At 38.9% G+C, this 14,304-nt stretch overlaps 1 protein-coding gene across 1 annotated transcript in view; it reads left to right on the forward strand.

Annotated features, from left to right (window-relative positions):
- Positions 1 to 14,304, forward strand: part of sugct (succinyl-CoA:glutarate-CoA transferase) — a 201,114-nt gene that overhangs the window by 46,927 nt on the left and 139,883 nt on the right. Inside the window, exon 9 of the mRNA XM_067378105.1 lies at positions 7,407 to 7,502. Within this exon, the coding sequence (XP_067234206.1) occupies positions 7,407 to 7,502 (96 nt within the window). The remainder of the gene's footprint in view (positions 1 to 7,406; positions 7,503 to 14,304) is intronic.

Below are 14,304 nucleotides of genomic sequence, written 5' to 3' on the forward strand. Positions count from 1 at the left end.
CCGCTTCGGGCCCGGAGGCCACCCCAGAGCTGACCAAAAAAGCTGCAGCACCCACAGAGGAGGGAGGCACAGTGCCACTGCCTCACCCTCACAAGAGGAGGAAGAGGAGGAGGAAGGCTTCCTCCGTCCCTCATGGCCCGGAGGCCACTCCAGAGCCCGCTCCAGCCCGTGAGTCCGCTCCAGAGCCCGCTCCAGAGCCCGGTCCAACCCGTGAGCCCGCTCCAACCCCAGAGGCCATTCTTGTGCCACACAAGCGCCTTGCCCTGCCGGCGCCACCCGAGCGCCTTGCCCTGCCGCCGCCTGCCAAGCTGTCTGCCCTGCCAGCGCCTGCCAAGCTGTCTGCCCTGCTGGAGCCTGCCTGGATGGTCCCTCCAGTACCGCCCTGGTCCTTAGCCAGGACCCCAGACCAGCTGAAGCCCCCCTGGTCTGTCCCGCCGGTGCCGCCCTGGTCTGTGCCACCCTGGTCTGTCCCGCCGGTGCCGCCCTGGTCTGTCCCGTCGGTCCCGCCCTGGTCTGTCCCTCCAGCTCCTCCCTGGCCCTCAGCTGGGACCCTAGACCTGCCTGAGCCTCCCTGGCTCAACCCTCCCGTCCCTCCCTGGTTTCCTTAAAGACATTCTGTTTTGTTTGTTTTTTTGTTGACTGACTTGGCTCCCCTCCCTCCCTCCCCTCTTTGTCTTTGTGTTTTGATGTTCTGTCATGTTGTCTTGTTGGTGTGTTTTTGTCTTGTGTCGTGTATGTTGTCATGTTTGTCTTGTGTCCCTCGTAGGGGACGCCAGGTGGCGTCCCTTTAGAGGGGGGGTAGTGTCAGGGTTCTGTCACTTCGGTCTAGTTTATTTCTTGGTTTTGTGACAGCTCTGACACTCCCGTTCTTGTCGTGTTTTTGTGTGAGCGTACAGTCTCGAGTGTTCTCGGGGCTGTGCGCTCTCTTGTCTGCGTGCCTTGTTTCATGTTGGGAGCGTGAAGTTCGGATCCCGGCACTCGTGTCTAGTTTGGTTTCGGTTTCGTGTCGGTATTCGGACACTCACGCTCCCAGTCCTGTCTTTATTGTGAGCCCACTGTTTGTGTGTACTTTCACTTGCCGTGCGCTCTTGTCTCATGTTTTGTGTAGCACGCGGTTATTTCCATCTGCCGCGTGCTTTCACGTTGTGGTGTTGTCTTGTGTAGCACGCAGTCTGTGTTTCACGGGCTGCGTGCTCTCATGTTGTCTTGTTTTGTGTGAACACGTGGCTTATGAGTTTTCATAGTCACGTGTTCGTGTCTCGTCTTGTGTAAGCACATGGCTTGTGATTTTGTCTTCATTGGCCATGTGCTTGTGTCTTTGTTTTGTTTGGTTTGAGCACATGGCTTGTCATGTGTTTCTTTGTGCCATGTGCTCTCATGTCTATTGTCTTGACCCCGCCCACCTTGTTACCTCATTATTGGTTGATTTGCCCCACCTGTCCTCCCTCGTTACCTGCCTTATTTGCTCTGCTATTTATTCTCCTTGTGTCTGCAGTCCTGTGCTGGTTCGTTGTCGTTTATTCTGTCGTATTTCTCCTTGTGTGTCTTCAAGCCTAGCCTAGTCAAGTCAAGTCAAGTCAAGTCTAGTCTAGTCCCAGTCAAGTCAAGTCAAGTCAAGTTTAAGTTAGTCTGTTTTCCCCCTCGGGGTTGTTTTTGTTGTGTTTTTGTTTTATTTTTTATTATAAATAAAAGCCCTCTTCCCTGCAATTGAGTCCTCGTTCCTTCCACCACCCTTCCATACCTGACACTTTTAGCATGCATGAACAGAATTTAATCAAATATTATTTGCAGCATGGTTGCAATCCAGTAATCACAATAAGCTTTGTGGGTACTTTTGATATGATCCAAAGTCTCAGCTTTCTAACTCTGTCAGATTCATAACGGAATTGAAATAATAAGTATCTATTTGGCGCTCTTTAAAGGGTACCTATTATGCCTCTTTTCACAAGATGTAATATAAGTCTCTAGTGTTCCCAGAAAGTGTCTGTGAAGTTTCAGTTCAAAATACCCCACAGATCATTTATTATAGCTTGTCAAATTTGCCCCTATTTGATTAATATGCTGTTTTTGTGTGTCCCTTTAAATGCAAATGAGCTGCATTCCAAAAGAGGGTGGAGCTTTAACAGCTCATGCTTCAGTTGCTCAACAACAACAAAGCTGGAGAATCTCACGCAGTCAAAATGAGGATTGTCCGTAATGGTGTTCATCCTTACATTGTTCAAACCGGAGTCGACACTGATGGAGAGACTCAGGAAGAAGTTACAACTTTTAGAATGCATCTGGATGTTTCTGAATGGTTAGTGGATAAATTTATGAAGTTGCTGTGGAGTTGATTCAACTCATCAACTAGCATGTGCCGTCATGTTAAACGGCATTGAATTTACCCTCGTTTGTGAAGCAGTCCGGCGTAAAATGACGACATGGCAACAACACTCTACTACAACAACTTTTCTTCTTCTCTAAAGCAGCCCAACATGGCCTCGCCCCCTTTTTTGTGTGTTTTGCCATGGCATTAGAACTGGTATTTTGTAAGTATTTGTAAGTATTTTGACAGAAACAGTATAACTCATTGAAATGTTTTATGTCACATAATCGCTCTAATAGTGTTTCAACTGCGGAAAGACATCAATAAAACAGCTTGTAAACAAATGAATTGAATTGCAAGCTTGTGAATCCAAATTGTGAAATTTGTCAGTACCATCCCAATACCACAGTGCATCTGCCATGTTGGCATCTTTTACCCGTATGTTCCATAAATAACTATGAGGAACAATTTGCTTGTAGCACTTACACTTGGAAGGAGCTGCCCAACTTGTGGTTCTCTTTATCCTTTTTTTTTAATTTAGTTATTGAATCTGTTCGCTCATCATCTCCTTTGGCCTCCTGCGATAGTTAAGGCCCAATCCCAATTCTGTTTTATACCCCTTCGCCCTTCCCCTTGCCCCTTAAAACAGAGTGGCAAGGTGTTGGGGTGAAAATATTCCCCTAAGAAATGGGACACCACTACTACAACATTACATGTGTCATCATCCCTAGTTTATTTTATTAGTGTCCTGTAACATTTATCCAGTATGAACAGCAATGAAGTTCACGAGCATGTTTAACAGATTACTCACTCCCAACTTTGTTTTGCGCTGTATTTTGGACGGCACTCGGATTCAGTTCGAAAACTTATGAGCCTTCGAGTTTCCCAAGACTGGTGAAGCCACTTTTCTGTCGAGCCAAGCTGATTGTTTAACTGTTCCATTCCTTGCCGAGTCGGCCTGGTACGGATATGGTTTGGTTTTCTATTGTGGTGCTGCTCTTTGTAAAGTAATACAAATGAGTCAGTTGTTACTTTGATAATGCAAGAGTTTACATATGATGCGAGATGTAAATAGCGACTGTGCTATGAAGGATGACAGGATATTTCTATAGGGATATTCAGGATATTACTAATTTTTGTTCACATCAAACAAATAGCACGTTTAGCAAGCTACGGAGAAACTGGCAGCCAGGTAACACATAAGTGATCGATCCTGAGTGGAAATATCACTACCATGAACACTACACGCATTCTAGCAGCACAGTAGTCTGTGTATGCAGGGAAATTTCTCATACCCCTTCGTTTGAAGTGTGGTCCTGAAAAATCTTCATTTGAAGGGGCTTCCCCTTACCCCTACCACTCCAGCCAAAATAGAATTGAGACACCCCTACCCTTCATGTGAACGCACAAAACGAAGGGGTAGGGGAAAGGTGAAGGGGTAAGGGGTAGAAATGGGATTGGGCCTAAGTTTTCACTGATTGCACACTTCAGAATCTCAGCAGATGCTGTAAGTTATAATTTTCACATAATCCTTAGCAGGGAAGTGTGCATATTCAGACTTTGCCCTCTGGAATGCATCTTTCTACTTTGCGTTTGCAACTGATTAAAAGAAAATCAATAATGCTTTTTGTTTTTGCCGCCCTAAATAAGTTTGATCGTATAACTGTCAGTCGTAAAATAAACAGCTGTCTGTTGAAAAATCAAATTGCCAACATAAAGACAGAAATGTAAAACAGACACTTTAGAACTCATAAAATCATTTTTATTACCAAAAATAACATATGTGAAAAAAAAACAAAAATAATTATAAAAATTATATACTGCTTTTTTTTTTTTTTTTTTTTCTTTTTTTATTACTACATACTTTTTCATCTTATGAGACAGTGCCTGGGTAGAGTAAGGTAACAAAAGTATCGACAATTATGCTGGGTTGTCTTTGGTTTTGGTTTTGAGAGAAACAGCTTGAAAAGTTTTTACATTTTCTTAGATGTTGTGCCAAGAACAAGTTTCGAGCTCAGGAGAGAAGACTGAGATGTGCTTTAGTTCATTCTATTGTGTTTTAATTGGAAAATACCTGGCTAGAAGAACATGTGTGCAGCAGATTCTGAGAACTGTGATATTCACTGACCTCTTGCTACCTTGCAAATGTTTATCACATGTTAAATTAAAGATCTGTGGTGAATACTACACATGAAGTGCTATGAGTATAACAAGATGCTACTTGTTTTTGTTTTTTTTGTCTTTGAACTCATTCATGTTCTTGGCTCTAGCTTTCTGTTGCGTTGAATTGTTGGATAGAGTGTTGACTCTTATTGAGTTTGTTGGGGAGCAGCAGTCTGCTGGGAAATAACTTGAGTTCAGTCCCTGTAAGGCAAGTCAGTTCACTCAGTGGCCTTATTTCCACTGCCTCTGGGAAGCTATTTCCAAGGAATAAATGTGTAGCTCTGCTTTGCTTGAACGAGAAGGGGAAAAAAAAATCTAAATTATGTCAAAAAATAAAAATGGAGAGCACCAATAAATTGACAACAAATGGATTCATAAATGTAGCTTCTTTAGCTCAAATTACGCTAAACATAAAATACATTTATGCACATGCATAAAAGGAGACACATTATCAATAAAGATATTGGGACTAGATCAGTGCTGTAGAACCTGTAGCCCCAGTGCTGTTATTATTAAAGCTGCAGTCAGCCAGTGTTCAAAACTATTTAATTATCTTGTCTCGATTCACAATGGTAAGCTTGTAATAATGTTTTATAATAAGAGCGACATGGTGGATTTCCGCGGGAAATTCGAGCATGCAGCAGTTTGTCTGTGCGTCATTACGTCACGTCCGTAAACAGAAAGGAAGGAGTCCCGTCCAGGCTAGTGGGTTTTATCACGTCAGGATGCTGCTGGTAGCGGCACATTTATAGCCTTTTCTCACAGCAGCTGAAATAATTAAACTTATCATTTTGATGGCGAATTGTAATCCAGAAATGTCTAAATGACAATCATCAGTGACAACTGGAGATTCACCCCGTAGTCAAAAAGCAAAAGACTTTGAACTGTGGAGTGGCCACAGAAATTGAAATCTACAGGTAACGCTAATATACACTAAATACACAATGCTGTCACGCAATGCTGATGTTGTTAAATTTAACAATTTGAGAACAATATAACAGTAATAATAATTTGCATGGTTTGACGTGATCCGAGCTAAGCGATCATTAGATTTAATCAACATTGGCAGCGCTATTAATTGTAGGCCTAATGCTTTTTCCTCAGTTGGTCATAACAAAAGTGGCAGAAATGTTACTTATTACTTATTTTGCAGTAAAAATGTTTTATTGGTCATACCTTCAAGATGTAGAATCTGTGATTCTGAAGTACAGTATCCACACCGGTGCAAAGGCCGAGGCACAACGCACGTACAGATAACTGTTCCGCATATGACTGCAATTGCAGGTTTCAAACAGAGATGGCGACAAAGAGGACAAAACGCAGACTGCAGCTTTAACTAAAATTAACACTGAAATAAAGCTGAAATAAAATATACATGTTTACATTTGTGAAAGAATGGGTTGCTCTCAGAAGCTCACTGAATTCAAGCGTGGTACCGTGATAGGTTGCCACCTGTGCAAAAAGTCCATTTTTGAAATTTCCTCACTACCAGATAATCCATGTAAAATCACAGAGCGGGGTCAGCGCATGCTGTGGCGCATAGTGCGCAAAAGTCAATATCACGTTCATTATCGCAGATGAATCGCCTTCGATAATGAACGTGATATAGCGTAGCTTGTCAGTGAACTACGGCTCTACTGACGAAATGCGCGTGACAAATGTTAAATCGCCATCACCTGCTTTCAAATGCGTGTGACAATCGAATGCGATATGTCACCCAGCCATAGACCATAGAGAGTCAGGACTTCAGTTTAATTTCCCAACTGAATGACGGTGCTTGTTACAGTATAGTGTCCCTATCACTACACTGGGGCATTAGGACCCACGCAGTGCTGACCTCACTAACACCTCTTCCAGCAGCAACCGGGTTTTCCCAGGAGGTCTCCCATCCAGTTACTGACCAGGCTCAACCCTGCTTAGCTTCAGTGGGCAACCAGTCTTGGGCTGCAGGGTGACATGGCTGTGGCACTAATGAATTTTCTGTGTGCAAAATATATAATTATATATTCTTGATAATGACATTAATTTCTCAAGAAAATTTTTGACCCCCAAAAAAACATGATCCAAGTGGATTGTACGCATTACACATTTTTCTGTTTATACTGTCTCTGGTTCAGGACCTAATCATTTTAATGAGCTTACTGCCTGAGCTTTACAGTATATCTGTTTTATTAACATATCAAAACTGTCCTAAGCTAAACATAAACAACACTGTATTATTTGATTTAAGAAACGTCACCGATGTGATTTAGTGTTGACCTAATAAATGATTTTTATATGCTTGCATATGGACAAAAATTAGATTGTTTCCAGCAGTTTAAACACAGACAGAAACGTTTTGGTAAACAAAAGCCTCAGTGTAAGACGTCATGGAAATAAACTTGCTGGAAAGTGATGAATGGGTTGAGCTCAAGGTGTACAGCAGGACAGGCTGCGGAAGGAGGCTGGGCCGGTCTGGAGTCGCACAACAATTGCGTCCAGACTGTTAAATCTTCACCGACATGCTTTGATCTGACAAAATATTTCACCTCCCTTAACATTCTCAGCGTCCTCTCAGTACATCGTTATACACTGCAAAATATTGTCTCAGCTGTTTTGCTTCTGATTTGATGTCACTTGGGTATCATAAAAAAGCCAGTACCTTTTTTTGTTTAACAGCTTTATTCAAACGTTGTAACTAAGATGATTTTTGAATCTGAAATGTTAAATGATATATATGGTTTTGGACCAACTCTTGAAGATTTTGTTGGTTCCTTTTCCAGAATAACAAACAGTGGATTCCAGTTGGAGGAACACTTTATAGCACAGCCACATGAACTGCTGTGTCAGCCGCATAAGAGTTTGCTGAACTCACTAAACAGCAGGGTGTAATGAGCTTACTGACAGTTTTCAAGATTTAAAACTTTTTTTCTTTTTTTCTCCTTCAATATGTCTGTAGGTTGCTTGTCTAACTCACATCGCTGCCAACTACCTCAACGCTGGTATAGAAGCCAGGCGATGGGGAACTGCCCATGGAAGCATTGTCCCTTATCAGGTACCTGTACTATTTCCAAACACTACCATTTACATCATAAGCTTAAAGTTTTAATGCTTTTGAGTGTCCTCATTCTTTGCTGCTTATATTATCTCAATGGCAATGGTAAAAGATAAAAAAAAAAATGTCATTTAATTTAAAGAGCACCTATTATGCTTTTTTAATAAACTTTCTTTAGTGTGTAATGTTGCTGTTTGAGCATGATCAATTGATGCAAAATCAATCTAAAGGGAGTTTCTGAACTTTCCCGGAAGAAGTTTTTCTCCGGGAACGAACACGTCACAAGATTCCTCATTTAAATAATTCCATCCAAATGCATAATGCAAAATAAAGGGGCGGGGCCTGAATCTGATTGACTTAGTAGTTTGTTGAAACTTGCAGTTATGTTAAGGGCTGTTGACCAGTCACTGATCCAGCCGACCAATCAGAGCACATTGTGCTTTTCAGAAGGAGGGGCTTCATAGAGACAGGAACTAAACAGAGTGTTACAGAGTGCTGCAACACTGTGTTTTTTGAACATAAAAAACATTTTGGAAGAGCCCAAAAAACAAAATCAAGACTTTGTAAAAGGGCATAATATGGCCTCTTTAACCCTTTCATGCATGAATTATGATAACCTCAGTCAGGATTTTTGTTCCTGTGTTCCTTTTTTTTTTTTTTTCCTTTAGGGCATGAAAAATAAAATTTGAATTTTTTTTTTTTTACACATATTTTTCAGATGTAAGGGAACAGTATGCATTTATGGTTTTAACTGAAGAGATACTGCATTAAACATTACACTAATAACAGCAATATTGTGTGTATTTAACAAACCAATGAGTACAATTATATAAAATCATGTGAAAACTATAAAATATATACAAATAACATACAAAATGTAATCAGATTACTTTTTGATGTAAGTAGTAATGTATTGCATTACAAGTAACGTGTTATATTATCAGATAATTTTTTGATGCAAGGAGTAAAGTAATGCATTACAAGTAATGTGCGTTATGTTATCAGATTTTTTTTAATGTTACGAGTAAAGTAATGCATGACAAGTAACATGCATTACGTAATCAGATTACTTTTTGATGTAAGGAGTAAAGTAATGCATTACAAGTAACATGCATTATGTAATCAGATTACTTCGATGTTACACGTAATGCATTACAAGTAACATACATTACACAATCAGTTTACTTTTTTGATGTAGCAAATAATGCATTACAAGTCACATACATTACTTGTAACACATATTACATATGTAATCACATTACTTTTTTGATGCTAATGCAAATTACATTCTAATAACAAATACATTTATTTACAGTCAAAAACATTGCAGATGAAGTATTTTTGGTTAAACTTTATTTTAAGGTGTCAGTATTACAGTGTAATTATACATTTAAGTTCTGAGTAATGACAATGAACTACATGTACTTACTATAGAGTGAAGGTTAGGATGAGGGTTTGGTTTAAGGTTAATTGCACATAATTATGCATAATTTCTAGTTACTACAGTAAATACATGTAACATATGTAACGACACTATAAAATAAAGTGTTGCCATATGTATATGTATATGTATATATATATATATATATATATATATATATAATATAATTTTTTTTTTTTTTTTTTTTTTTTTTTTTTAAACAGTAATAGTATGAATTGTAGCTGAAATATAACTAGTGATGCATGATGTCCAATTTAGTGGACAGCTGATTACTCAGAATTACTTCCTAATCTAAAAACAATACTTGGAAAATTTTAACTGTGATATTTTTATATATATACATTATATATTGCTTGATGCCACAACTTTTTTTTACCTGCAAGAGTCACTTAGGATAGAAGGAATGTATGGAGCATTCCGGAGCAACTCAGCATTTCTGACATCTTGGTTTGAATGGGGAAAACAAAAAGAACACAACAGCTTGCCACTTAGTTGCAGTGGATAGGATGATACACTAGTGTTCACTGTAGAGGTTGATGTGCAACAGTGCCATCAAAACCCATGCATATGCAAGAAAATGCTTTTTGAATAGCTGTCCACTGTAGTGACCTCTATGCATGAAAATTGTCAACTAAAAAAAAAAAAAAGACAATCTTGATTACTTATTCTCAGACCCTTATTACTTATTTATCATCATCATCATTTGTTTGCCCTGATGAGTCAATACATGGTAATGAAGCTGCATTTTCTGCTAAATTGCCTGTTTGTTATGCCTGTGTGGCTGTCCAGTTATATTTGTTACCACTCCTCTGCTCTGAGTAATGATGTTTTAGAAAGGACTGACCAGTGCATACAAACATTTGTTTGACCGGTTCATACGTTTGACCAGTGCATACAAACATACAAACCTTTGTTTGTTTTTGACAATTATTCATAAGGGTGATTTTTTTTAAAGATAATTTACATGAATTTTTGTCGGATGACTGCATCTCTGGAATTGATTGCGTACGTTCTACCAGATGCCACCTCTTTATCGGCTCTTAGAGCAAAACAGACTCACTTTATTTTACAGTGTTCATTTTACTGTTTGTTTGGCCAAGTGATTGCTGCTTAATACAAATGAACTGCATTTACTTAATGTGGAATTATTTTACGGAGCTGCTTGTACTTGCATGTGGTGATTTTTGTTGTTAGTATTAGGTTCATTTAAGATGGCAAGCAGCTCAGCTTTAATGCATATGAGAGTAGGTGGCTACAGTCAGGAGAGGAGTGAAAAAAAAGAGCTGTCAAGTCAGAAGTGTCATTTTTGCAAATTTTACACTTCTTGTACCACGAACTGTAGATTTAATTTTTTAGGCAAGAATGTAGTTGTTTAGACCTGAAATATGTGACTCATATTTAATCATTGCGGCCATTTTGCAATTTGTTTAGACGTTGTCGGAGATGCGAGTTCCAGGCCATCAGCGGCCATTCAGTGTACCTGCCGAGAAGAGCTTCATCTCAGTCAGTGCTTTGGCGATTTCCCACTGGCTCTTATAGTGATTAAACACAAAATATAATTAATTTTGGGTACATAAAACAGGCATTCTTTGGTTTTATTAATCAATTACTTGTTCCAGAGCAAATCGAATTATGCTATGTCAAATTTGAACAGGCATAAAGGGTGACCAATAGCATTGATTTTTTTAAAAAATAAAATAAAACAAAAATGAGGAAATATGGAGAGACGAGGTTTCCGTCTTTATTTTTTTAATCAAATAAATGCAGCCTTGGTGATCAGAAGAAAAAATATTACTAACCCCAAACATTTGAATGGAAGTTTTGAAGTAGTTTAAAAATATAGGAGAGTGACTTGCATCATTTGCGGTTTATTTGTTTGTTTGCTGCCGTTGGTGTTCATTTCCATTGCTCTGATTGGTGGATTCTCTTGTCAAGATTATGGGTATTGTAGTTCTTCAAAGGGAGCTTGGCTATTTTCTTTTCTTTTTTAATCACTCTGACATGTGGCATCTATACAGCACAGTCACGGCAATAAAACTACCACAACATTACCAAATCAAACATGGAATAAACATAACATCTCAAGTCTTGTGGTCATAATATTAAAGAACAAAAATCAGTTGGTCACAACAGTTTACTTGTTGGTTAAGACCAAAGACGATCCTTAAATGATTCTTCTGTTGTCACTTACAACAATTCATTTAATTTCACTTAAGTTTAATGAGCTGCAGCCTTTCATGTTCTGACAGCTTTCCCAGGATAAACATCGGACCCCGTTTTCACGCCACTCGCACCCAGCAGACGTTCATATCGCATCATATAGCACGTATGAAACAGGAAGACTGAAGACAGCTTCTGAATTAGTTAGCGGCTCTGGTCGGCAGATGTTCACAGCGTGACGTACAATGTCCTCCGTTTGATTTTTCTCACTTTTATTGACGAGGGGCGACCAGTGGAACGTCTTGAATGGCTAGGGTGTAGTTTCATCCGCAGCAGGACACTAAGAACAGAAGTCTTTTCTCAGAATGTCCTTAAGGCACTATTGGCCAGCCACATGGACCTCCGCTCAGTGAAGAAACATTCATCCTCCAGCTATCGTTCTACCAGTTGACCTCGCTGTTTGACTGGTGATGCTCTTCAACACTCTTACCTCTCGTTGTAGAACAGCATGAGAAAAGAAGCAAGGGCGAGCTTGCAAAGGTGTGTGGTGAAATGCAAGATTTACGATGAACCAGGGTCTATCTTGTTTTAATTACCGTGTCAGTTTCAAAAGAACTCCTAATCGCTCCCATATTTGTGTTGAAGTGCTGAATGTTTGGCCTGTTGGCTGCTCAGAGTACTATAAAGTTGTACAGTTGTGTAACATGGGCTCTACATGTTTTCAAGTGCAGATGGATTTATTATACTGAGTCAATGTCAAGGAATGGCTGCACTTTTGTTTGTGAATGTGATGAGGACAATGCAAACATCGCATTGTCAAGATTATATTATCTGTAGCGTGGTTTGAGTAATTTTTATCACAGTATAGAATAGCCTATTATAAAAAAGATACTGTAATATACTGACAATATACTGTATATACTAACAGAAGAAGGCGTTTTATTTGTATAGCGCCTTTCCACAAGCCCCAAGGTCGCTTAACAAAGTTAAACTTTACAAACAACACAAAAATAAACACAAAACATCAGATACAAATAATTGAAAACACATTTCAAACAAATACATTTTAAGTTGAGACTTAAAAGCAGATAGGGAAGAGATATTATTAAGAGAAGGAAGTAATGTATTCTAGACCTTGGGAGCGTTGATACAAAAAGATCATCTACCTATACTGCCCTACAAAGGCAAAGTGCATTAACTACGCAAACACTGAAACTGAGAAAAACGCCTTTAAAGTTTTTACACCAGCCAGTCAAACACGTTGTATGTAGATTAGTGTTAATGCATTCGTGTAATGCCTTCTTAGGAAGAAATTTTTTTATAGATAAAAACCATGACCACTGATGTGACCTTTGACCTCCAAAATGTAGATACTGCACTCTGCCTTTGGATGACCTTAAACAACTAAAACACCATTGCAAAAGCAAAGTGCAGTATCTACAAACTAAATGTGTTCATCCAACTTTATTGTTGTGTTTCTTACTACACGTTGATTGTTTTTCATAACTTTAATATTTTATTTTTTGATGTTTGCAGGTTGTGAATGATAAAATTGCTCTGAGGACTGGAGTAATGATGCTGAAAATTCAGCTTTAATCAGAGGAATAAATAACATTTTACAATAAATCCACATAGAAAACAGTTATTTGACTATTTTTGATCAAATAAATTCCGCCTTCCTCTTTCAAAGACATCAAAAAAGTATTATTTCAAACTTGATCACCAGTGTGTAAAATAATGCATGTGAACTAATTAGAAAATGATATATTTTAGACACTTTCCTAACACGGGACATAGGCTACTTAAATATGTTTAGTTAGGCCATGTTTAGTATAAGTTTGCGAATGATATTTCGAGTTTTATGAATAATTTTCAAATGATTGTGAAATTACTGAAGAAATCCTAATAACAGATACACAAACATTCACTCTTATCTGGCATGCTGAAACAACGTTAATGTTTCTGTGTCCATTGTGTGACGAATAACGTCATTAAAATATGAAAAATATGACAAGGTCAGAAGTGCATGCCTGTAAATGAATGTCCGTCGTTTATTTATTTCTTTTTTAATCAAACAGTAAAAGTGCCACGCTGCTCGGTTTCTGTGGACAGTAGACAGACAGACAGACAGACAGCCCCTAGAGAGACTGAGCACACTAATTTTTTTTGGCTGAAGTGGGTCAGCCGCGCCCGCGCAAACAATTTGTCTGGCTTAACGGAGGATACAGATTACGTAAATTTACTTTAATTCGTTCTTCACATATATTTACATTGCAACGGGCCGGCCCACATTGTCCAACTCTCTGTACTTCCGATGGCCAGTCTGCCCATGATTACGTTGAATGTATAGCCATCAATGGAGCAGCGCAGGTAGGCTAAAATATCGGTCTAATTTGCTAGCAGCTAGCAAGTTAATGTTAATTGATTATAAAGCTGTCATTTGCTTGGCTAGGAGTTCATATTTTGCTATCTTCCTTTCTCGTCTTTGGATATTTGCATTTTAACGCGAGTTTAACCATCATGCCGCAGCTGTCAAAGCCGGGAAAACAAAGCTAGAACGCAGTAACATCACTTACTGCGGTTTGCCTTGGTATTAGCTTCAATTTTGTAGTTACTACAATTTTGACACCCTCGTTTCTCAGAAACGGGATAATTTTGAACCGGGATACTTTGTCACAAGACAGAACAGATGTTACAAAGCCCATTTCAAGCCATAACTCATTTTTGACATACTGTAGACTTTTTTTTTTTTTTTTTTTTTTTTTGTAAGCTAATTAACAAGACATTGCAGTAGTCCAAACGAGAAGTTATTAGTGCATGAACAAGGTTTTTTTTTTTTGCATCAGCCAGATTGAGGGAAGGAGCCAAGACGTGTGATAATATGCAGGTGATAAAAAATAGTTTGTAACAACTTATGCGAAATATGCGAAACAAAGGAACGAGGGGAAGCAAATAAAACACCAAGATTATGTGCAGGGGAGGAGGGTTTAACAAGAACCCCATCTATGTCAAAGGACAGGTCCATTCTATTTCCAGGCATGGTGGAGCTGATCAGCATTATTTTGGTTTTGCTGTCATTTAGTTAAAATTCAGGGATATCCAGTGATTGATTTCTCTAATACATGCAGTGAGTGAGTCAGGCAGAGATGCAATATCAGAGGAGGTGGTAAGATAGATTTGGATGTCATGAGAATAACAATG

Source organism: Chanodichthys erythropterus, chromosome 23 (genome assembly GCF_024489055.1).
Source record: "Chanodichthys erythropterus isolate Z2021 chromosome 23, ASM2448905v1, whole genome shotgun sequence".
In the NCBI taxonomy this organism is placed as follows: Eukaryota; Metazoa; Chordata; class Actinopteri; order Cypriniformes; family Xenocyprididae; genus Chanodichthys; species Chanodichthys erythropterus.